The 22,729-nt window shown below is 39.6% G+C and overlaps 1 protein-coding gene across 2 annotated transcripts in view; it reads left to right on the top strand.

The window, feature by feature from the left end:
• tprg1 (tumor protein p63 regulated 1) overlaps nucleotides 1-22,181 on the top strand; it is a 32,474-nt gene extending 10,293 nt beyond the window's left edge. For both annotated transcript variants that reach the window (XM_028028487.1, XM_028028488.1), the window contains exons 5-6: nucleotides 15,189-15,339; nucleotides 21,315-22,181. In XM_028028487.1, the coding sequence (XP_027884288.1) occupies nucleotides 15,189-15,339; nucleotides 21,315-21,509 (346 nt within the window). In that variant the 3' untranslated portion in view covers nucleotides 21,510-22,181. The remainder of the gene's footprint in view (nucleotides 1-15,188; nucleotides 15,340-21,314) is intronic.
• The last annotated feature ends 548 nt before the right edge of the window (nucleotides 22,182-22,729 follow it).

Below are 22,729 nucleotides of genomic sequence, written 5' to 3'. Positions count from 1 at the left end.
ATTCGGAGCTGTCACTTAGCTGATTAGTGGCAAAATTAATGTCCTCCTTTCATGTAAACCTTTTAAAGACGGGCCCGGGGGACACCGAACCAACTAAAACTAATTTGATGAATAAAACGTAATGTGCCACGACGAGCTTAGAGAGCGCGGCCTTTTATTGGAGGGTTTATCTCGGCACGCTGCGCTGAATTATACATGAAACGCCTGCGAAAGCCAACCGGGAGTCCGGCTGTAAAGACACAGTTTTCAAATAGCAAAGACTTGAGCCTCAAACATTCCCTCTGTCTCTCTGTTTTCTCTTTTAGCTCCTTTTCCTTCTCAGATTTCTTCCTCTGTCCCACAGGAAGTGTGTCCTTTTTTTGTCTTGGTTGTGGATCTGCAATCGTGTTCATGTATATATGAAAAGCAAAGTCTTGCTGCTGCTTGAACCTTCCGCAGAACTTTCTGTTTCATGAGAACAGATGTTAGGCTCAGGAAATATGTTAAAGTGGATATTTCATGCTTTTAAATCCTACCTTTTCGCATGTAAATCATTTACTTATGGTCTATATAAAGTAGAATGCTTTGGCCTGAATTTCTCATTGATGTATCTCCACAAACTCCTACTTTACCTCGTTCTGAAACGCTCTTTTGGGCAACTCGTTTTGCTGTACTGTTTTTGTTTTTTTTAATGAATTAGACATTTCATGCATTCCACTCCACCCCGTTAGATCATTTTTGTAGTTTGAAAGCAACGGTGCAAGTATCTACCGGCAGAGAAACTTTTTATTCCAAAGTTTATTAAAGATGTCGACAGCAGAAAACTTGTCCATCCAACCTTACATGTTGGGGGACTTTCCCCACCGATGTGTGTACATTTCTGAGAAAAATCGAATTTAACCAGACACTTCAAAGAGGCTCTGATGCCAGGGGAGGGGGTGTTGTAAGGGTTAATACACGCTAGAACCACTTGTTTACTTGCGACTTTGGCATAAGTGAACTTGGACCAAACAAAATCGCTCCAAGGAAAACAAAAAAGTCAGATTCACAAAACCGATCAGCTGGAAGTCATGACCTTGTTCAGCAGATGCGGTGACGTCATAGACAAGAAAATGTTAAAGCAAATAGGGGGAAAAAACGAACAGCCTGAAAAATATAACCCAATAAGAATATAAAGATGCAGCACTGGGAGAAAATATTACATGTTTTTCCACTCAAAATACACACCAAAAAAAATATTAAGGCCTTAAAAAGTTACTTTTGCATATGCTCCCTTTAGCACTGCAATACACGGAGTAGGAATAAAATTTTAACTTCTAAAAAAAAAATAGTTTTTTTTTTTGGTTCTGACAGGGTAATGTGAGTCTTTGGTAGAGAAATGTTGTAAATAACGTTACTTGGACTGATCTGCTGAAAGCATCTGGGCCATGCAGGTGCCATCATAGTTATTCCTGAATAGAGCTTTTGATAGTGAAGGAAACTACCCAGCTCCTGTCACACTGTTCCTCTTTTCATTTTGATACGGTCAGGCTTTTAGGGGTTTTGTAGAGCTGCTATCAGTAGGCAGCATCACCATGCAAATGTGGCATGCATTCACACACCTTGAACTCCCCCACATCCTGGCAAGCACAATCTTCACTTTATTTTATTGGGATTTTATGTGATGAACCATCAAAGGTAGTGCATACAACTGACGCCCAAAATTATTCATAATATTCAAAATGTTTCGATTTTGAATGATTTGTTTTTAATGCTGTTTAACGTTGATTTGTGATAAGAAAAAAAAAAAGGCAGACGTATTTGACAAAAAATTGCCCCTTTCTTCTGATCGCTAAGGAGTTTTTTTGCAAATTTCAATACATGATTTTTCTTTGGTGATGAGCTCCAAGTCTTTTAAGGGTTGGAACACCTCCATCACCCTAATCCTTCACTTCTTCCACGGATGTTTATTTTTTACTAGATCAAGTCGGGACTCTGACTTGAGCGCTCCAAAATATTAGTTTAAGTCATAATAAGCATGTTAATGAAATTAAAAGAAAAATGAATCATTTTTTACCACTTACTTTTCATTGCAGCTGCATTTAATCACATTTTAAAATATATTGATATTTATTGATGCTCTCATGGAAGCAACACTGGCAGAAAATGGTAACACCACCAACAATGTTGTCGGTTTTTCTGATTTTCTCACCTCAATAAGGGCCATGAAAATGCTTATGTATTATTCTAGATCAGCGTTTCTCAACCTTTTTTGGGCCAGCGCCCCCCGCTCCATTATCCAGGTCCCTCACTGCCCCCCAGCAAAGAAATTGTTGGCTACTTTTCACTGAATATTATTTTATTGTTAATATTACTATCGTTATAGTTGATGTTTTGATTTTTATGGTTGTTTCTTTATTTATCATCAAAAATAATTTCCCAGAGAACAAAAAAGCCATGCGAATAAAAATTATTTTTACAGGCGTCTACAAAAAAGTCAATGAATGGAAATCCAAGTTAAAATTTGTAGGCCTTTCAGCAGCTAATCAGAGTGGGAAAAAGATCTTGTTCTGTGCCATTTTCTGATGTTAGTTGCTAAATCTTGCATAGAATGACCAGATAAAAACGGTACAACAATACCAGTTTAAACTTTGAACTAGTTGCAAAAGGACAGAGCTCTGCAACATTAAAACATGGATAGAAATGCAACTATATTAATCATAACTTTTCTTCTCTTCAGTGTTTCTGTCAGTTTCTGGTGGTGCAGCTCTGTGCTGCCTTCAAGAGAACGGGACATCAGAGTATCATCCATAAAATGTCACCCACATGGCATTTACAGTGTAAACCAGAAGTTAAACAAGAGTTTAGACATTTTATTAGTTATTTCTGTTGTTTTGTTCATTCATTCTGGATATTTAAAATGTCCTTAATTTAAAGTATATTGATCTTTGAGAGAGTGAACTTTTATTATTATGCCATTACCATTATCTTACTGGAAAATGGTTTCAAAGCAACATCACTACCGTTTATCGCAATAACTCCCACAACAATTTATCTTCCAGCAAAAGTTGTGACGGGCGTAAACATTCGTGCCGTTTCGGCTTGGGAGCCTGTTCTATGATCCAACTCCGCTAAACTATAATCCAATATAAATAAAAAGCACACTTCAGATTTCTATTTGTAGAGTATTTTTCCCTGCACTTCATAATCATGTGCAGTACATTGTGCTGGTCTATCGCATCGAATCTGTGAGAAACACACGGGTTTGTGGTTGTGATGTGGCAAAATATAATAAAAACAAAACGTTCTAAATACTTTTGCTCGGCCCTGCAGGGGATCTTTTATGAGTGTTGATAGATGACATCTAAACTGCTTGGAGATGGTTTCATACCTTTTACCAGCCTGATGCTGTAAATCCGATTCGCTCATCTCATCATTCACTCCCACACCGTTTCCATATTAGACTTTTATGAACGAGAGCCCAGAGGCATCATTGAGCTCCTCCGGCTGCCGGGTTATTCATTCACACACGTCGCTCTCTCGGGGCAACGCGACGCCAAACGCCGGGGTGGCTTTTGTAGCCGCGCTCGTGTCATCATCGTCGAGGCGTGCTGCTGACGGTCGTCTGACCACATGATGTCAGTGTGCACCCTCGGTAGAGCGGGTCAATGCAGCAGCGCCACATCGCCTTCATCACATCCCCACAGCTGCTTGCTGTCCTGATCTAATCACATCCTGCATCTGTTGCTGCGCGTCCTCTGCGTTCTCCGATACCGATGTTCACAGATCTGGCAGAGTCGAATTGTTCTCTTATCACGTTTTGGTGCAAACAGTTACCTCTGTTCATTGTTCTGTGATTTCTCCCTTAGATTTATTTCTCTCTTTTTTTTTTTGAACGTTACAGCTCAATTCTTTAAAAAGAAATCACAACCTACAATTTATTTATCTGTATCTATATATGCCTAAAATTTCTGGAGTATTTTTTTGTTTAACGGAAGCACTCGGTAAATAAAACTAAAGTAGTTTCCGAAGCGACTGGCCTCCATTATCTCCGGATTTCACCCTTCAGACATTTTTTTGCGACATGCTCTCCAAGTGCACAAATTAACAAAAAGGACCCAATATTCAGAATCTGTTTAGAGATGTTTTGAGCGCCTTCTTTCCAAACCGTCTAGACAAACTAATTATGTAGAATCATCTACTTTTTTGCTTCATTTTTATTTCTGTCTCAAAAAGCTGGGTGTGGAGCAGCGATTGCTACAGAAATGGGTAGAAAGTGCCGTTTTCTGTAGTTGAACTCTCCCTTTGACCACACCTTTTCACGCTGCTGCAGCTTAATTATTTAAACAGCAGAGGGCAGTGAGTCGGTGCACACTATATTATAACGACATGCAAAGAAGTTTGAGAAAGACCCAGCTGTTTGCAATGTTGTTTTTTTCAATTTGACATTACATTTTGTCATGACGCAGGAGACAAACTTTCTAACAGGTATGCGACCTTCAGCCACATAAACAGGAAATGAGGTAGTCATTACTTTTATTAAGTTACCTTGAACATTGCCGACCGCACACTGCAAAAACACAAAATCTTATCAAGTATTTTTGTATAAATACTTGGTGTCTAAATACAAGAGAGTATTTAGACTTTTACCAAGAGTCTAAATACTCTCTTGTATTTAGAGTCTAAGTATTTGCAGTATATTTGATGGTGCAAATGTCTTAATATTTGCACTATTTCTACTGCAAATATCTTGAAATAAGACAAAACTAACTTAGAAGAACCTTTACACCAAGATATATGAGCTTGTTTTAAGTCAATAATTGCTTAATAGTGATAATTAAAAAAAATAATGGCTCCACTGACAGATTCTTTCATTTATAACAAGAAATGGGTTTCCATGTTATAAGTTAAATAATCTATCCGTGGAACTTGCGCTTTTTATTAGTATTCAAGAATTATCGACTTAAAACAAGCTAATGGATCTTGCTGGAAAGGTCCTCGCCAGTTAGTTTTGTTTATTTATTTTCAGAACTTTATTTATTTAGTTTTGTAAGTTTTATTTGCACTAGAAACTAGACCAAAATACTTTGTAAGATTTAGTGTTTTTTTGCCGCGTGGTGTTGCACAAGAAACCTGCTGAGAGAAGAAAATTGTTGCAAAGCCTTGAGAAAGCACTCATCCACCGGTGTTGATAAAATTCATATATTCACCTACATTTTTGCTCAGATAAGTTTGAATTTTCTCTAGTTCAGGTCATAATTATGTAAACGGCTTAAATACACTGAAATCATTCAATACGTCCTGCTGAATGTTATTTGGGGTCTTGTGAGGACGAGGCAAAGGTCTATTCATCTCTTGTGTGTGTTTATGATTGTAGCTGGTAGTTTCTCCTAGCTAGCAGAAAAATGATTTTGCACACAATCTTCTGAACAGTGGGAAAGTTGAAGAACTCTGTGGACATCGAAAAGCTTTAAGTCCCTTAAAGGGGGCTTCCCCTTTAAATCCCCTTCCAACTTAAAGGGGAAGTTTTAGGTAAAATTAAAATTTTTAAGCTTGATATCATCTTATGAGGTAAATTCCTCATCAAAAACATACCTGGAGTTTTGCTTTGATTCTTTCATGCATGTTTCAGAAATGCTTTAATCTCCCATAGCAACTATTCAGCTGGGTGGACTTATTCAAGGAGCAGCTCTGCCTTCGATTTTTTTGTAACAACTGAACATAACGTTAGTTACTTGATTGTGCTATAAAATGGCACTATATGCTTGGAAAACACACCATGCTGCCCATTTAAAGTCATCTGGAGCCATTTCTAAACAACAATTTTGATTTATGGTCGCAACAAATTACAAATTCCAGCTAAAGAAGAAGTTTTTCACTAGTCAATGAAAGTATCAATAAATTTGAAAATATGATTCAATGCGGGATGCACAGTGGCGCAGTTGGTAGCACTGTTGCCTTGCTGCCAAGAAGGTTCTGGGTTCAATTCCTATCCTGGGGTCTGTGTGTGTGTTGTGTGTGCATGGTTGTTTGTCCTGTCTGTGTCTGTGTTGCCCTGCGACAGACTGGCGACCTGTCCAGGGTGACCCCGCCTCTCGCCCGGAACGTTAGCTGGAGATAACACCAGCACCTCCCGACCCCACTAGGGACGAGGGTGTAAGAAAATGGGTGGATGGATTCAATGCAGTTACTCTGTGCACTGAAGTGATACAAATCACACTTTGTCATGTGACTGGATTCCTAAAGAAATGTATTTCAAATGTCTTTCAAGAGCAGTATTTGTGTATTTGTGTACTTCTATCTTAGTTTCTTAAGATAGAAGTGATAAACAGTTGTTGTTGTTGTCACTTTCATGATGGTACCACAAAATATTGTGATAAAACTTTAGGTCCATATCTCCTACTCCCAGTCAGACCAAACATATATCAAACTATTTGCCCACAATGACAAGCAGGTTGTTCAGTAAAATCAAAACAGCTTACAAACCCGGGAATTTTATTAATTGATTGTTTTCATATATTGTGATGATACTTCCTGGTTTCAATATGATGCCAAACCTGATTGCGTTCAAAGATTATGCATGTTTTTCTCCAGGCCTGACAAACGTGGACAGACCTCTGATAGCAGATTATAGGCAGAAGTTGCAAACCTTTTAAATTGGCACAAGAATAAATGCAACAGCCTTAAAAAAAAATTATAATGATACGTCTCACGAGGAAGTATTTTGATTTGGGAGACCAGAGATGATGATGATAATGATTATGAAAGAGCCTGCAGAGAGCAATTAAGTCCCAAAGGTTACTAGTGCCAAACAACCGGATCAGCCTGTTGAAACCAACAAGGGCACAAAAACAGGCTCCATATCTACAAAACTAGAAGAATCACAAAAAAAAGTTGCTTTAACTGGTCATGTTAGCAGATGTGGTTCACCTACGCAGCAGTCGCAGTGCAAATAGACCCTGTAAAAGAAGATAAACTTAATCGCGAAACCAACCCATCGCTGTAGGCTTCCTGAAGTTTCTGCTGTGTCTAACTCTTTCTTCTTCGTTTCCTATTAAAGTTAAAACGAGCTTGAATTTTTCCAAGGTTTCATTTGACTGGGCTAAAGAAGTGGATGCACACTTTTTTTGTGTAGATACCGGGGGAAGGCATGAGTTGATGTACATATGGGTTTACGTCCGTAGACGTTGCTTCTAAGCGCAACTTCAAGATCGCTGCAGTTTAGAGATGGTATCATGACGCCCTGCTGGGGGCTGGGTGTGCTGGTTGAGCTGGGTCCACTATCCAGAGTTTTTTGGGGTTTTTTTTTAATTCCTTTTTTTTTTTCGTCTTTTTTTTTTGTTTACAATGAAACCAAAGGATGTTTGTGTTCATCTTGATCATCTCATCTTTTCATTGGATTGGGTTACCGGTACAAATCAGCCTTAAGATAAGACGTACATTTAAAGTTACTCTGGAGGTGGTGCTGACAAATTAATGTTTTCCAAAGAATCTGAAACCCTTCAGACAGCCCCGGCTAACCTCCACCCTGTTGTTTTGATATCACAAGACCTGCAAGATAAACGCAGATCTCTATTTTGATTGACTCCCACTTTCTTTTTTCTTTACATTTGGCTCGTGTCCCATCTGCTAAGATGGGAAGCCGATGACCAATGCTGATCAAGATATGTAGGTGTTAAAATCAGTCTGTTTGCATACAGAGACATTGGTGAGGACAAAGAAGAACATAAAACAGAGAAATGGTGGATTGTTGTGGAGATATTTAGGGCAGCAGGGAATTTCCATGGTAAGGAATGTTGGAGCTGATAAGCAACATAATATGCAGGAGAACAACTTTTCTATTGCATAAACAAACTAGTCTAAAACATCCTTTAACAGTTTATTGTATAACAGAGTACAGAAATGAAGTAGATATTTGTAATGTTTATTGCCCAACATTAAAGTGCCATACAGAGCGCAAGCCTAGCTTCTGAGAAATGAAGAAAAAACTGAGATGTCTGTCCTCGTCAGAATTTGTTCCTTCTCGGTACGAATTAAGATTTAAGATTTGCCAATACTTTGTAGCAGTTAAATACTTAGTGCCATTATCTAGAATAGTCAAGTAACTATGTCACCTTCAGTTGTTATAAAAAGTTTATATCAAATATGACTTAAAAGAAATTTTACTTTGTAATTTAGTGCCTTGAAATTGGGCCTATGTCTCTTTAAAAACTCCTGCTCTTTCTAAAACTCCGGCTTCAGGAAGTCATCGCAACATGGCTCCTCTATTAACCCTTCAACAACATTTTACCAGCATTTCACTGAGAAGCAGCTCCTATAATGAGCTCAGCAGATGTGTAGTTCCTTTAGGTGTTTGCTAATTGCTGCTGGCTAGTCTGAAGGAGCTGAGTGGGGGAGATGTGGAGGGCAGCTGCTCTGTGAGGCAGAAGTTCGGAAACGGCAGCTCAGAGGAGGGGCAGTTGCCTTGAATTTTGGGAGATTGGCAGTCAGTCAATACCCAAGAAACCGATCTCATCTACCAATTGTATCTACCTCGGCAAAGGTCTGAAAATCAGCCACTGGTTCCTTTTGCTCTGCATTGAGAGTTTTGACTGACAGATCTGCCCACCAGGTCACGTCTCCACGTGTGTGGTTAACAACAATTACCCCACTGTCTTTTAACTTAGTGACTTTATAGCAACTTTTCAGACTAAAACAATTGGTTTCTGCCAATTTTGGCAAATACCAAGGTCAGGTATTTTGTTGATCAGTCAGAAAACTGTGACTTTAACTCATCATTCTAATTATCTGTCCATCCATCCAAGCCTCTATTGCTTTAGCCCAGCGTCTTTACCCAGCGGTCACTGGACAGGAGTCAGGTTACTCTCTGGTCAGGTCACCAGCCCAACCTAACCAAATTTAAACCCTTACACTTTTTTTTCTTTTTTTTTTTAAAGGCAAACACTTCATATTTCTATTTCAATTTTTTTGTTATTTTAATAAAGTTCATAAACATGTTTTTGTCTTGCCTTACATGCTTTTAAGGAGGAAATCCAATTATTAAAACATGCACAGACCCAAAGAAAACCTTTGCATGATCTAAAAAGTGCAGAAGGTGGATAAAATCTTCACACACGCTGCTCTCATAACACACATCATATCACATAATAACACACATCCTCATGTCCTCATGAGGCATGCTGCTGAAACTTCAGAGCTTGTGGACTCTGCTTTTTCCACGATGGGAATATTTGCCACCAGCCCTGCGGCTATAGCATTACAGTCTCTTTTTTTTTTCCTATTCTGTTTTTTCCCAGTAGTACGGTCACATGTCTTCGTAGGATGCACAAGAAGATATGTAACGAATAATGTAAATAGGCCTTACCCTTTCCTTTTGTTTTTCCAAGTCCCACCTTTCTTCTTATTCTTTTCAGCCTTTCACATCTCGGTGAGTGGATGGCTGACAAACCTGCAGGTGCTGTTGAGCAATCGGATCAGATTTGTTTGTGCGCTTTGAAACAACTCGGGGCACTTGCCGTGACAACTGGAACTTGCTTGATATGTGTCTTTTATGTTGACTTAAACGCCTGAAAGACCAGGAAGCAACTTTTCTTCTCTTGGACACAGAATTGGAATTCAATGTTTACTTTGCTTTAAAACAGCGTTAAAACTAACTTTATAGGAGAGGTCAATAGTGGGAGATTTCCTCCAGTTTGACCTCTTGACCCTTTTTTATTTCTTGTTTCATTGGGTGTTATTGAGGCGGTCTCTGAAACCTGCCTTTTTTTTCTGATTTCGGTGACTGTATCCAGGCGAGGCGCAGTGAAAGTCCTAACCCCAGCTCTGCCGCATAAATACAGGGGGAAACTAGCAAAGCCTCTGCCTGAAAAGCCCAGCCCTGCTCTGCCTGTTTGGGCCGGTCCCTCTCTTGGTGATAGCTTACCTCTGGAATTCAGCAAAGCTTTTATATATTCCCATTGATTGGGCAGAAACAGCAGTACGCGCCTACAAAAGGGGCAGTGTGTGCAAACTCCATCGTCCTCAGCCGCTTTTTGCTGAAATACAATCACTCTTTCAAGCCGAGATTTGCTTTTTGTGTTAGGTTTTTATTTTGTTTGGGGTTTTTTGTCAGCCCTCCTTCCTATTCTCTCCGCACCGCATTTCCTTTGGTAGGGGGGGGGCAGGTAGGAGGGAGACTCAAAAGTGTTCGGCGGCAGCGGCGGTGTCATTCTGAGCGTACTTGTGTAAACAGGGTATGGCGATTGCATTATGATGCAGCCCCTCCCTGCCACCATGACATATCAACAGCTATTGTTTAGCCTCAGGTGTTTAATTCTGGTTGGCAGGAAGCGAGCTGTTGCACAAGGCATGTGGTAAGATTTGCACATCAGCATGACAGGTCATTAGCAAAATCAGAACAGCGTTGAGAAATCGCCCGCGTTCTGCTTTTATTTGTTTTTACTAGCTCGCATCAAATCCAGCTGTTGTTTCTGCTCGGCGTTTGTCACAAAGGCTCTGACCACAAACTCCTCTAACGGTGGTTACAGTTGTTGATCATCCAGAAATCACATCAAACATCTTAACATTTTTATTAGTGACTGGGTTTTGGAGAATGTCTGATTAATGGCTCCTAATATATGCAGAGTCCTAGTAGCTGTCCTCATATTTGAGGTTTGTGGTTAATTTAATTTCTCTATCAGCAAAATAAATAAATAAGTACTTCAGATATATAGAGCTGTGGAAAATTTTCTGTCCCCCTAAATTGTGATTAACATTTTTGTTCGATTTCACTGGTCAAATCAAAAATGACTGAGTCCTGTCTGACAATGTGACGCAGGCTAAAAGATCTCCAATAGGAACAGATCACAGCCATTTGCGAACAGACGAGGAACGGTCATTGTCATTTATCCATCTGGAAAGAGTTACGAAGTCATTTCTAAGGTTTTAAAACTATTACCCACATGTTAAGAAAACATGGAATGGTGGTGAACCTTCCCAGTAGTGACCGGACGACTAAAAATTGCTAAAAATTAGTTACGGACCGACAACACAAAATTTCAATACTTAATATTAAAATTTTTATAATTTTGCTAATTTGCAGTCTCTTTGGTATCAAAACCCACCTCTTCTACTCTTCCGCCCGGAGAGCTCTTTGTCACATCCAAGTTTGGGAATTGCAGTTGTGGAAATCTCTCTTTAAGAAGGATTCCTTTATAAAATAAGTTAACACCATAAGATTGGGAATTGAGAACTTTGTACTCTTGAACTTAGCCTGCCCAATCCCTTTCTCGATTCTCCTCTCCCTTCAGTGCTCCACCTGGGATTTCTCCCTTTCTTTCTCCCAATTTCTTTGGATGAATTTCAACCCGGACCAATCAGCAAACAGAAAGTGGAATTATGAATAATGACGATGATTTTCTACGCCGTTTTAGAATTGTGGTCTGCTTCTACGAGTGTTGTTTGGCAATAGCAGCGGCGGAAGTGAACAAAGCCGTTCAGTCCGAGTTGTTCTGCGCTTCCAAGTAATTAAAGTCTGAGCAAAAGGACCATCTGAGATGGTTTATTGCTGGTAATGTTGTCGTCACCACTTCTTTCTTTGCAATGGGTGGACGTTCATTTACAGCGCACGCAATTTCTGGTAAGCTTCATAGCATAGCTTCCTGCGCAGCTGTGTTGTTGCATTATGTTAGGTGATGACCAAACATTAGCAATTGGGTAAAATCAGATCCAATCGAGTTGACGCCAATAAGCAATCGTTTCTCAATAGTGGAGTGTCCAGACCCTCTGTATGAACCAGGGCTGGTTTTCATCAAGCTAACTTTAAGATCATCTGACAAAATCAGACGATCTTAATATATTGAGATGCAAATCGACAATTCAGCAATGACTGCATGTGCCGCTCTTTGTACAGATGGTTTAAGTTTCAGTGGCTATTGCCAAGTTACATATCATCTAAAATCTTGAAATCCTGCCTGTTTTTCACTGATCTACACCCCCCTGCCACCACCCTCTACACTTGTTTTCACACATGCGAGTCTTGGACCGTGACCCCGGGCCAGCAGTTCTCAATTCTTGGCTCGTGTCTGTGTTGAGCCAAGCATTTACCACTGGCTTGCTCGGTTTCACTTGGGATGCAAACCGTTTGAGATGATTTTACAGCTGATGGACATCATGGCTTCTATAATTACCGCAGCCCAAATCGGCAGTCTTAAAGACGAGAGCCTTCCAGAGCTGATTTTAAAAAGAACGCTGCTGCGGCTCAGCTCTCCGCCCTTGGATTGGTTTTCTCATTAGTGGATGTATCTTTTCATAAGTCAGTGTTGACACGTGTCTCCTTGAAGGGCTGGAGAGCGGGGGGCTCTGTGCGCTGGCAGAGGGAGACGTCTGGACATTTCAACCTCCAAATACTCATTTGGTTAGCAACAACTTTAATAGTTTGTTGGGGATAAATGATGCTGGAGCTCCAAGATTGGTTTTATTTTTTATAGCCAGTTTTGATCTAATTTGAAGAGGTTGTTATACTCTCATGATGAGAATTTGTTTTAAACAAAAGACTTGTTTTTGCTGGACTTCAAACAATGTATTCAGGTTACAAGAAAGAGTTATATGCAATGAAAGGTTCATATGAATGAGTATTTTTCTTTTTCTTCTTCTTTTGTAATATTCATGCTTGTCTTAATCTACGTTAGAGCTTGACAGGAATAAGATGGGAACTTTAGCATTTTTAGCGACTAACGTTAGCCAGTTCTTCTTACCGTGATTACAAATCATTTTAATTTGTCACTTTGCTACTTATTTTATCGTACAACAAATGCTCCTTCTTTGCTTTGTTTCAGATGGTTGTCAGCCAGCTTGTTCATGTGTCTTTATCAGCAGACTCTGTCAACAGGGGCATGTCTAGATATTTTTTTAGGAGGGGCCAGGTAGAAGAGCGGTGTCCTAAAATGGCAAACCTCCTCACACCTCTTTATTTTTTTTTTTTTTACATTTTTCAAACTTCCAGTGATTATTTCAGTTTTGTCCTCATTTATTTCAAGTAGCATTGCTTTGACAATATGTAGGAGGCTGTTTGAAACTTTCTGTGACCCACTGCAACTTGAGGGGCGGCCAAGAAAAACTTGCATTCATTTCAGGTCTTGCACGCTTAGATCCCCAGATCACGTTTGACGGGCGTACAGTATGTAGAGATTTGCAGGGATCTTACAGGCATGTAGGTCAGCACCCACATCATTTCGAAGATGAGATCTTTGAATGGTCGGGGTGTGTTTTCACTCCGGTCTTCTGAGGTTTTCATTAAGCTGAGAAAAGATATGACCCTGGGGCTGTTTCATTTGTATTGCAGTATTTACTTTAAAGCTAACTGAAGAAAGAGGAGCAGAAGAATGACGAGGCTATGAGTGCACTTTAGCTTACCGCTAAGCCTGGCATACATAAGATTGTCTGCATTAAGTATTCACTCAGAAAACAGATCACTTTACTTATCTGGTGATGCATACATGTGTGGGTGTGCAGGTATGATATGGCGACACAGGAATTACATTCTTGTGTAATTGCTGCTTTGACTTTACATCGTACGTTTATTCAAAGGATGCATTAAATTGCAACACATGCATATACAATTCATTCTCAATGGGAATGTAGTTTTCATTTTGCCCAGCGTGAAGCCTAACGCGTTGTTAGGTACATGTTAAGCAGAGGTGGCACAGCTCCCACAACCCTGGTTTGAGTTAACTTTGAAGTAAAAATGTTTCTTCTTAGGTTGGTACTGATGATGCTTTCAATGCACCGTTGGAAAAGAAGCTTGTCTGATATCAGATGCTCATGAATGGTGCTGTATTAAACCAATAAACCATACACATGGTCCAAACGTCCCACTAATTGTCACCACACCAAAGGACTCTCCTTATCAGCAACATTTTTTTTTAAAACCTGATGTTCTTTACTGATAATCATTTGGCAAAAAAACGTTGAAAGTAGTTATTCCAAGATTGTTGTTATTCGGTTTGAAATCCTCACTGAGAAACATTTTTTCTTGATGTGCAGTATTCCCCAGTCTGTCCCTCCACCTGCTCCACCACACCCCTACTCATGCAGGCCCTTGGGCTGTAGCTGTGGGGGGCTTGGATGGTCTGCTGGCTTCCATCTTGGAATGAAGAGTACCACCTCTCCTTGTTTTGGGTCTGGTTGAGGGTCAGTGTGTCCTTGACTCCTGGGCGTCTGGGTCCAAGGCCACTTCTGATACAGTCTTGGGCTGTGGTTGTCTCTAAAAACATCTTGTATTAATTAGTACCGTGTACTTTCCCGTGATGTCTTTGTTATATATGCGCATGTTTTGTGTTGCTGTGCTTTCTCAGTTGTATTTTTTCTCTCTCTTTCTGCAAGTGTAGAAGCCGACTTCTAGGCCACTTTCTTGTATTCTCTGCATCCTTTCTTCCTCCTGTCCTCTATTCTTTCTCCCCCACCTCTCTTCCTTTCTTTTCTGTCTCAGTTGCATTTGATATAAGCCCAAAGCAATTTCTAATCAAGCCTTAAATCTATGTATTTGTATATCACGTGGAAAAATATAGCAAAAGCTATAATGCTCCATTTATGAAAGTAAATCTGCTCTTAGCACTTAAACAACAATTCTGATTGCTACACTGATGGGCAGAACATGTTTAAGAAAGGGGGGGGGATCAGCCTTACCTTGAACCCACAACTTCTGCTGTGTTAAAATTTTATAGCTGACATAACTATAACTAATTATAATATTTTGGCAGCAGTAAAAATATTTGTTCCTTCTCTTTCAAATGCAGTTGGATCCTGTTCTAAATGTGTGATATATTTTGTGAAAATACTGCGATACAATAAGACTGTGGTGTTTCTGGTTATGGGTGTCCTACTGTGGGAATCTCATTGTGATTTTCTATAAATTTTCATGTCTAACTATAAGCCTACACAGCGCTGGAAGCAGCAGTGAAAGCTCTTTTATATCTTAGGCAGCGTTGTTCTTTTCACATAATTTCTTGTCCATGAAACAAAACCCAAACATCTTTCCTTCGGATCATCTGGGTGTCTGTCTCAAGCCAGGGAGAGATTGACAGATTGCGCGTGGCTCCCGAAGCAAAACAAAAACAAGATGCACATTCAGGGCCACGAGTCGGCTGTCACAGGAAGCTGAAAGGCTGCCGCGTGGGCCAAGTGTCACCAACGCTGGCGGAAAAAAAACAAAAAAAAAACGCTTCTGTGTGTTTTTGGTTTTTTTTTTTCAGGAGAGACGGGGATGGAGTGCGCATCTTCTGGGACCGGCTGAGGGAACCCTCGTTCAGTTCCAGGTGGAACCCTTTTGCCAACGACTTCCCCTTCACCACGTTCACTCACCACCCTGTGAGGAACATCGACACCTTGGCTGCTCTCTGTGACGTAGGTGGACTGATGACGTTTTTGCTTTTCTAATTATTAGAAAACGCTGACGCCATGAGAGAGACGCGGTTCTTTTTTTTTTTCCTGTCACAGAACCCATGTACTGGTGCTTCAAGGAATTTAGCTTGTTACAACAATCCTGTTCTCAGAATAGAACAATGTTCTTCTGGAGTTCTTGGAATAATCCACAGACGCACTCTCTGCCTTAGGATTTATTCTATAAAGAAAAACAGATACATTCCTATCAATCCTTTCCAATTTAGTGATTTTCATAGTGAAATAGAAAACCCGACACATTAAGGCTTCAGTTGCGTTTGCTTCCAGCTGCCTTTCTCTAACCCAGGTGTAGGTGTTGTTCTGACATCTCCATGTTTGATGGTGCGGTGGAGTGAGTCAGAACAGAGAAATGACTAACTGGAAAAGGAGCATCAAAGATGATTTATTTGGAACTGATCATCTTCAACTCTGGGAACTGACACACACACTCACACCCCGACGCCCGCACACACACACACCTGGATCCAGGAACGAGCTGCATGATCTAATTTAACAAGTTGGTGCTGAAGGCAAAATACAAGAAAACTAATTTGTTTGAGTTTCAGAGATTTCAAGTTTTTATTTAGTAGTGGTTGTTTTCAAGACAAACTTTGATGAGAAATATTTGGCGTCTCCATCAGACTTGATCTCATTACACCCCTAACTAGTCGTCGTTTCTTCTCCATTCTGTCCTCCATCTTTAGAGTCGATCTGTTAGCGCAGTTAACTTTTGATCGGTTGCCTCAAAACTGTGAGTTGATAAACACTCCTAGCTCTCTTTATCAATTGAAACCTGGATTCAGTGCGAGTTTAAGTAGTGACATTAATAAGGCTTACATTAACTTAAATTTGTCCCCTTATATTAACAAATAACTACCAGCATTTGCACCACTAGTGATTTTCTAGCCTATATAAATTATTCTTGCATTATTCTTGTATTCAAACATAAAATACAAGAAACTGAGTTTCAGTTTCTTCTACTGAGCTACATTTTTATTTCCACATATATATATTATTGTGGTTTAAAAATGTGACTGTTAAAGTAATGATTACCACCGTAATTCTTTATACGGACAGGAAAATAATTAAACTTACACGACTTATTCCTCCTTGTTGTGAAATTTGTAAACCTGCACATTATTCACACCGAAAGCTGGTCCAAATCATCATCATTATCATCATCTGAAATTATGAGACATTTTTGTTCGAGCTGTGTCTTTAAAATGATGTTCAAAATAGCAGGCATGCAAAATGAAATTCACATTAAAAAAATGCAAAATATTCCAGACACACAAGTAGGTCCACAGTAAAAAGATGCAACAAACAAAATGAGAAATAGGAAAAAAAGAATGAACGTAACACATATTATTCGCTGAGTCACAAATAAATAATGACGCAGGCTCTGTTTTAAGACTATGGTGCATAAACAGTTTTGAGAAAAAAGTGAGAATTTGTCAGTGACCCTGATCTGCTTCCGTAGAGTTCAGAAGGCACGCTTGCGGCCGGCAGGTACAGATAACTAACTCTCTTGCAATTTGTGACGTCAGTGGGAAAAGTTTTTCATGCATTTTGATTTGCGAGACATTTCCAGCGAAGGTTCGCTGTGCGAGTCTGAGGACGTCCTTCACATATTTATCCATATCTCTGCTGGTTATTGCCTAGCATAGCCAACATAACACGTAGCGCTCGTGTAATCTCGTCATGTTTGAGTCCTTTGCTAAAACCGCTCTGTTTACATCCTGCGGTTTATCTTTCCTATCCCGTTTAAAACCAAGGTCATCTCAAATGGGCGACTTTGTGGTTTTTGACCACTAATTCCTACATTTTTTTGGCCATTGTTCCGTCCACAAAAAAAAAAAAGTCCAAACGTCACCTGGGACTGACAAATATCGGTTGGTAAAATGTTACATATCGATCAACCTTACATCACGGTGCATGTGGAGATCAAACTGTGTATGTTACAGCGGGAAACGAGGTCATGTCGCCTTCCTGCCCCACTGAGGGGACGCAGGGGGGCTTTTCAACAAACCACAGTACCTAGAACCGTCCACTCTTTTGTTCCGAGTCTGAGTCAGTCTGGATGCGTGATTCACCATCCGGTTTGTTAAATATTGCATCAAAGCTTCTTTTTTTTTTTTTTTGCAGCTTTCTGTTCTCTAGCTGCTGGTTTTTAAAAGCGTATTTTATGAATTTGAGAAGATCTTTTTGTTCAAAGGCGTTCAGTCGTTTTTGAAACGAATGTAGTTTCACAACGAGTTGTTGCCGAGTTTAGATCTGATAAGACGGTGCATCTTCACACCTCGAGGTGTGGAATTTAAAAGGGAAATTGCTGAACATTACTCAACCTCCTTTTTAAAAGGTGTCATCAGTGATGTTGCAATCAGGAATTTGATCCCGTCTTTGGTTAAAAAAAAAAAAGAAAAAAAGTTTATTTAAACAGAAACTGATCCTCTGCAACAAGATGCTTTAGAAAACTGTAAATGAGGTGAGGCTGCTTCTAGAAACGATACAATAAACAGTTTAAGTCGGACTAAAACTAAAACTTTTTCTCCCTGAGGCTAAAGATCCTTTACCTCCACATGTCTGAACCTGATCATTAGTCTGTGTGTGCCGCCACAGTATGAGTTATGGACAGATTAAACAGTGTGCCAAACAACATCATGTTTGTTTTTACTTTCACCTTTGTTTATTTTATTTGAGAGTCTCTTTTTTCCCCCCCGTGGTTCATAACTCTGCGCTAGCATTAACTAAAATCTGACGTTTTCGTGTCAATTGGAGAATTTTACAGTAAATGCAGTGCCAGTTGCCATAGATAGGAACGCAAACATTTCAAGTGGCTGCCAAAGTGGGAACATCCTTAAAGCTGCAGTGTGTAGGTTTTGGGTTTTTTTTAATGTTTTTTACATATTTGTTAAAGCTATTGCCATACCTTCACAGTGTAACGTGAGACAAATTTGTGAAAAAAATCCAGCTCCTTCCTGAGCTACTATTTCTATCTGAAGAAATAAAACCCAATCAGAGCCAGGAGGCGGGTCTTAGCGCCGTCAGTGATCCTTGTTTACACGCTGCTAAATATGCTAATGGTGGAGAAACGACTTACCGTATCAGGAAAACCATTTATCTGCCGACATCAGTGGCTCTGCTAACTAGCCTGAACATTGACAGGCTCTGCTAGCTGCAGCCCAAACAGAGAGCAAGGGGCAACATGGATGATGATTGACAGCGCTAAGGTCCGCCTCCTTAATCTGATTGGCTGTTTCTAGTTTGCACTGGGAGAAGGTAAAGGAGCTGTTTGTTTTGGATTTTTTTTTTGTTTGTTTTTTGTTTTCAGATTATCTCTCTCATAACATACTGTCGCAATATAGTGGTAGTTTCAACTTATATCTATATATAATATCTATATATATATATATATATATATATATATATATATATATATATATATATATAATGAAAGTAACATATGGCACATTGTAATATGCCTGACGGTAAACTCTGCCACTGACAGAAACAATCTCCAGTGAAAAGCTGTGATTAAACACTCTGACTTCATTTCTTCATGTCGTAGCGTACAGGTGTGTTTTCTGGGAGGTCAACATAGTTACTGGGTGTAACTCAGCTCCTGTGTAGCACCAAGGTAAATATGCTGCTACTGCTGTGAGGAAAGGATTTAATTACCCCGCTGAGGCAGAAATTACAGTTATGCTTGGCAGCACTTTATGGTTAGGACATAGATGTATGTTGACATACGAGAGTCCCTCAAACAGTTTCCTAATAATGGATATAGAAGCGGTAAACTGCACTGGTCCTCTAAACTAGATAAACAGAGGTTTATCTTGTAAACTCTGTATTTTGTCTCAATTTTTGAAATCATTTCATATTATTGCCCTAAAATAAAGAATGTTATTAATCAGAAATCCGGGGGATCTGTGTGTGAGAACTGGTAGATCCTTAACACTGGAGTGTACTACTTTAATTTTACTGATGTGCATCACTCGTCTCCATCCATCACACTGGTCAATAGACAAAAAAATTGTCTGAGGTTTTTCAACTGTTTTAGGGTCATTTTTCATGAGCTGAGTCCAAAAGTCACACTGGTTTTGCTCAATCAGGTCAACTTTATGAACTATGGAGCAACATCAGCATCAAAATGCACGACTTGTTCTCACATCTGGATCGGTTTCCTGAGGATCAATGAGTGATGAGCAGGAGGAGAGACTCCATCAGGACAGAAAAGAGACGCAGAATTTTACACAATGAAGACGTAATGTTCAATTCACATTCACTACTTAACCTTATCAGTGGTTATTATTCAATTTACAGAAATCCACGTTTGTAACATTTTAAATACACTGTTGGGAAAACTTTTTTGTTTTACTAAAACCTTTATTGGATGAGAAATATTAACGGAAATAAATTGATAATATCACAAAAACTTAACGAATTTAATCAGAAGATTGTATTTCTCTAAATAAAATTAGAATAAAAACCTGACGGCGAAAAATGGACGTAATGTTTCGATCCAGAAGTGAAAATAATCCTAATTCAGCTGAAAAAACAAAGACAACGTCCAACAAATATTTTTTGTTACCCAGTGTTTTATCTGTTGGGTTCAGTTATGTCTGGAAAACAAGAACTGAATGACATGTAGAAAATAATATACTGGTAAAAACTCTAAATCCCAGAATGCCTTGCCTTGACCTATTTTTATTCACACTTCCAAGCAAGAAGGAGCTTCCTAGTGCGTTTGTGACATTATAGAAAAAGTTTTACATTCATGTATCAAAAAAAAAATCAAGGCATTGAAATATCTTAAATTCATTTTAAAAATGTAAGCTAGCTTTTAATAAATTAATCACAGGTCTTGAATTTTGTCTCGACAGGACTATTTAATCCCGTATATTCTATGTTTTTTTTTTTTCTCGCTGCACTTTTCTGTCAGCCAAAGGTTTGAGATCCGTGACTAGAGGCGGTTGGGGCTACCGCTAACTCACCGCTAGCCTCGCTAGCTATCTTTGTTTTGCTTCTGTCTTGGGTAAGTTCAAATTTAGCGCCAGTTGACTGAACAAAGTTTATACATTTCTCTTGCGATATCGGTCTTAAATTTCATTCATAATGGTCTTAGAAAGTCTTAATGTGAGTTGGTGGAACCTTCCAGAACCCTGTTGCTGTTTGTGTGTCCAGTAACATCTTTACGGCCATAAATTTGGGACGCTGTTGCATCGACAACGCGGTTCTTTGTTCCTGCAAACACAATTCCACGGTATATTTAAAGGAACTACTTTGTCATTGATTTTATTCCTATTTATTCTCTTGTGCTATTTGATTTTTTGTAGTTTTATTAGTTGTCAGTAAAATTTTCACTTTACTTTTCATTTTAATTAGTGTGTTTATTGAATGAAGTATTTCCTATTTTCAAGAGGAGTTCGTTGCTGTTCAGGAACAAACCATTATGCAGATATTCATAAACAATAATGGAGACTTCAAACTTTTTGGCTTTCCCTGATAATCAAGTGGTGTAGGATGGCATGCAAGGGCCATGATAGTCAGAAAAAAAGAAGTATATTTTATTAAGCTCATAAATTCTGAGAATAATTTTCTAGAAAAAAAAAATCTGAGTTTAAAAATAATTCTGATCTCAGAATTTGAGTTTTTGTCTGAAGGTTATTCCTTTTTTTCCCTATTTACAGTGGCACTAATATGCCATCATACGTGGTGCCCCAATTTGGTAATTTTGATCTAAATAAAAAATTTAAATAAATGTTTTGGTATTTATTAGTTATTCATAGCCAAATCTATTGTTGCACAACATGTTTAGGCGTTTCTGCATGGATGAATACATGAGTGTTCTTGTTTTGGCCCACCAGAACCTTCAGCACTTCATTGGATGGATTTAAAATGTTGCTTTCTCTGTGTTGACATTTCTGATCTTTCCTCAGATACAGACTTTTTCCGAGAGGCTCAAGGATGCAGCTGAGAGAGCCCACATCAGAAAGCCGATTCCTGGGAAAGCCAACGGCGTCCTGGTCCTGCAGCAGCCAATCTACATCGAGGCGTACGTGGGCGCCATGTCCTTCCTCGGAAACCAGAACAAACTGGGCTACTGCATGGCCCGAGGAAACCTCGGATTTTAAACTTGGTGTAACTTTTTCGATGTTTGGGATGTTTTCTCTGATATTTTTATTTTTTTTTTAAATCTCGAAAGTTAATGGAAACCTTCCAAAAGCGGGTCAAAGATTTGTTTTTGTTTGCTTCTTCTGAAGGTTGGGTCCCCGGCGCTCTTCATTCACTGCCGTGTGATTCTCAGACATATTCCCGGTTTCAGAGCAGTTCTCCTTTCCTTTCTGGCTTAAAGCAGCTTTCCCCCCCGCTCCCTTTTCACCCCAGCGATATGGTAATTCAACTCTTTCGCAACGAGACTCTTTTCTTCCTCCCCCGGTTTTTCTGTTAGGAGCTCATTCCCCATGCCATTCGGCCCCTTAGAGAGTCACTGGAGCATAGGGGCTCATTTGTCAGCTTAGTTTTTATCATTCTCTGTGTATTTTTGCAGTGCATACAGTTGAGGAATTTCCCTTAGTTTCGTGAGTTTGCATCTTGGTGCCCATGATGTTCTTTTTAATGCCTTGTTTGGTTTATTTCCTCATAAGAATCGGTTTCCCTCTTTTGTGTTCTTTACAGAAGAACATGCTGCCTTTTTTTTGTTGTTAATCATTTTATTTCTTGGGTTACAGCTGGTTTGTCTTAACATTCCAGCCTGTGTTTGTTGATTTCTACAATGGAAGAGCAGATTAAGTCTTTACAAGGCAACCAAATAATTCAAAGTGGTGTTCATGAAGAATTTAGCGAATACAAAATGATTTCCGGTCTCCATCCATCCATCCATCCATTTTCTGTTCACCCTTGTCCCTAATGGGGTCGGGAGGGTTGCTGGTGCCCATCTCCAGCTACGTTCCGGGCGAGAGGCGGGGTACACCCTGGACAGGTCGCCAGTCTGTCACAGGGCAACACAGAGACATACAGGACAAACAACCATGCACACACACACTCACACCTAGGGAGAATTCAGAGAAACCAATTGACCTGACAGTCATGTTTTTGGACTGTGGGAGGAAGCCGGAGTACCCGGAGAGAACCCACGCACGCACAGGGAGAACATGCAAACTCCATGCAGAAAGACCCCGGCCGGGAATCGAACCCAGGACCTTCTTGCTGCAAGGCAACAGTGCTACCAACTGCGCCACTGTGCAGCCCTGATTTCCGGTCTGATTAATATTTTGTGGTTTGTGAAATGAGTTGAAGCCGAATCATTTTTCTTTGTCTTCTACACGTGTTTTTGATTGTTATTGTATATACT

The sequence above is a fragment of the Xiphophorus couchianus genome, chromosome 9 (genome assembly GCF_001444195.1).
Source record: "Xiphophorus couchianus chromosome 9, X_couchianus-1.0, whole genome shotgun sequence".
In the NCBI taxonomy this organism is placed as follows: domain Eukaryota; kingdom Metazoa; phylum Chordata; class Actinopteri; order Cyprinodontiformes; family Poeciliidae; genus Xiphophorus; species Xiphophorus couchianus.
The sequence above is the reverse complement of the archived record's forward strand: the minus strand, read 5'-3'. Positions and strand labels throughout refer to the sequence as shown.